The following is a 1,082-nucleotide window of genomic DNA, read 5'->3' as shown; positions in this document are numbered from 1 at the left end:
TGCTGCTGCTGCTGCTGCTGCTGCTGCTGCTGTTGCTGCTGCTGCTGCTGTTGCTGCTGCTGCTGCGGCGAAGGCGGCTTCTGTAGATGTGTGGCCGTGGTTTGTGCCTTTTGTCTTTTATGAGGCTGGGTTTTTTTGCATTGCCTGCTGCTGTTGCTGTTGCTGCTGCTGCTGCAGCGCCTACAGATCCTCTCCCTTCCTCCTCCAGCAGCAGCAGCAGCAGCAGCAGCAGCAGCAGCAATAGCAGCAGCAATAGCAGCAGCAGCAATAGCAGCAGGAGCAGCAGCAGGAGGCGTGGTTTAATAAGAACATCAGATCGTTTGTATGTGGATAGAACAGCAGCACTGCTGCGGTGTATAGGGAGAGAGAAAACAGCAGCAGAAGTAGAGGAGGTATGCGGCCTCTCTCTCTCCCACCAGCGGCTGCTGCTGCAGCTAGCTAAGCAGCGGCAGCACCTGCAGCAGCTAGCCAGGCGAGCGCTAGCTAGACCCGCACAGCTCCCCGAAAGCCTCAGCCACTGGATGGCAGACTCAGCACAGTACTGACACTGCAGCAGCAGCAGCAGCAGCAGCAGCAGCAGCAGCAACAGCAGCAGCAGCAGCAGCAGCGGTAGCGGCAATAGCAACAGCAGCAGCTGCTGCTGCAAGTGTACCAGCTGCAGCTGCAGCAGCAATAACAGCAGCAGCTGCTGCATTACCTGCGCCAGCTGCAGCAGCAGCAGCAGCAGCAATAACAGCAGCAGCTGCTGCAGCACCTGCACTAGCTGCAGCACCAGCAGCAGCAGCAGCAGCAGCAGCAGCAGCAGCCGACAACGGCCGGCGCGGGCTGCTTATGTAATGCAGCGTACAGTGGCTATGGCTGCCGCTGCTGTTGCTGCTTCTGCTGCTGCTGCTGCTGCTGCTGCTGCTGCTGCTGCTGCAGGGAAGGGAGCGAGAGACCCGTTGTCTGTCTATCATCCTGAGTTTGCTGCTGCGCTGCAGCAGCAACAACTTGGCGGCCTTTGTCTGCTCCTCTTTGTTATTCTAAGCTGCTGCAGCAGCTGCTGCTGCTGCTGCTGCTGCTGCTGCTGATGCTGCTGCTGA

The 1,082-nt window shown here is 59.0% G+C and overlaps 1 protein-coding gene across 1 annotated transcript in view; it reads left to right on the top strand.

Annotated features, from left to right (window-relative positions):
• EMH_0021970 (uncharacterized protein) overlaps positions 1 to 1,082 on the top strand; it is a gene marked incomplete at both ends in the record, with an annotated part of 3,879 nt that overhangs the window by 251 nt on the left and 2,546 nt on the right. The window contains one exon of the mRNA XM_013501865.1: positions 3 to 82. Coding sequence (XP_013357319.1) covers positions 3 to 82 — 80 coding nt within the window. The remainder of the gene's footprint in view (positions 1 to 2; positions 83 to 1,082) is intronic.

The sequence above is a fragment of the Eimeria mitis genome, genomic scaffold, assembly GCF_000499745.2.
Source record: "Eimeria mitis Houghton genomic scaffold, Emh_scaff776, whole genome shotgun sequence".
Classification (NCBI taxonomy): Eukaryota; Apicomplexa; class Conoidasida; order Eucoccidiorida; family Eimeriidae; genus Eimeria; species Eimeria mitis.
Note: the sequence above shows the minus strand (reverse complement) of the source record. Positions and strands in the feature narration are given on the sequence as shown.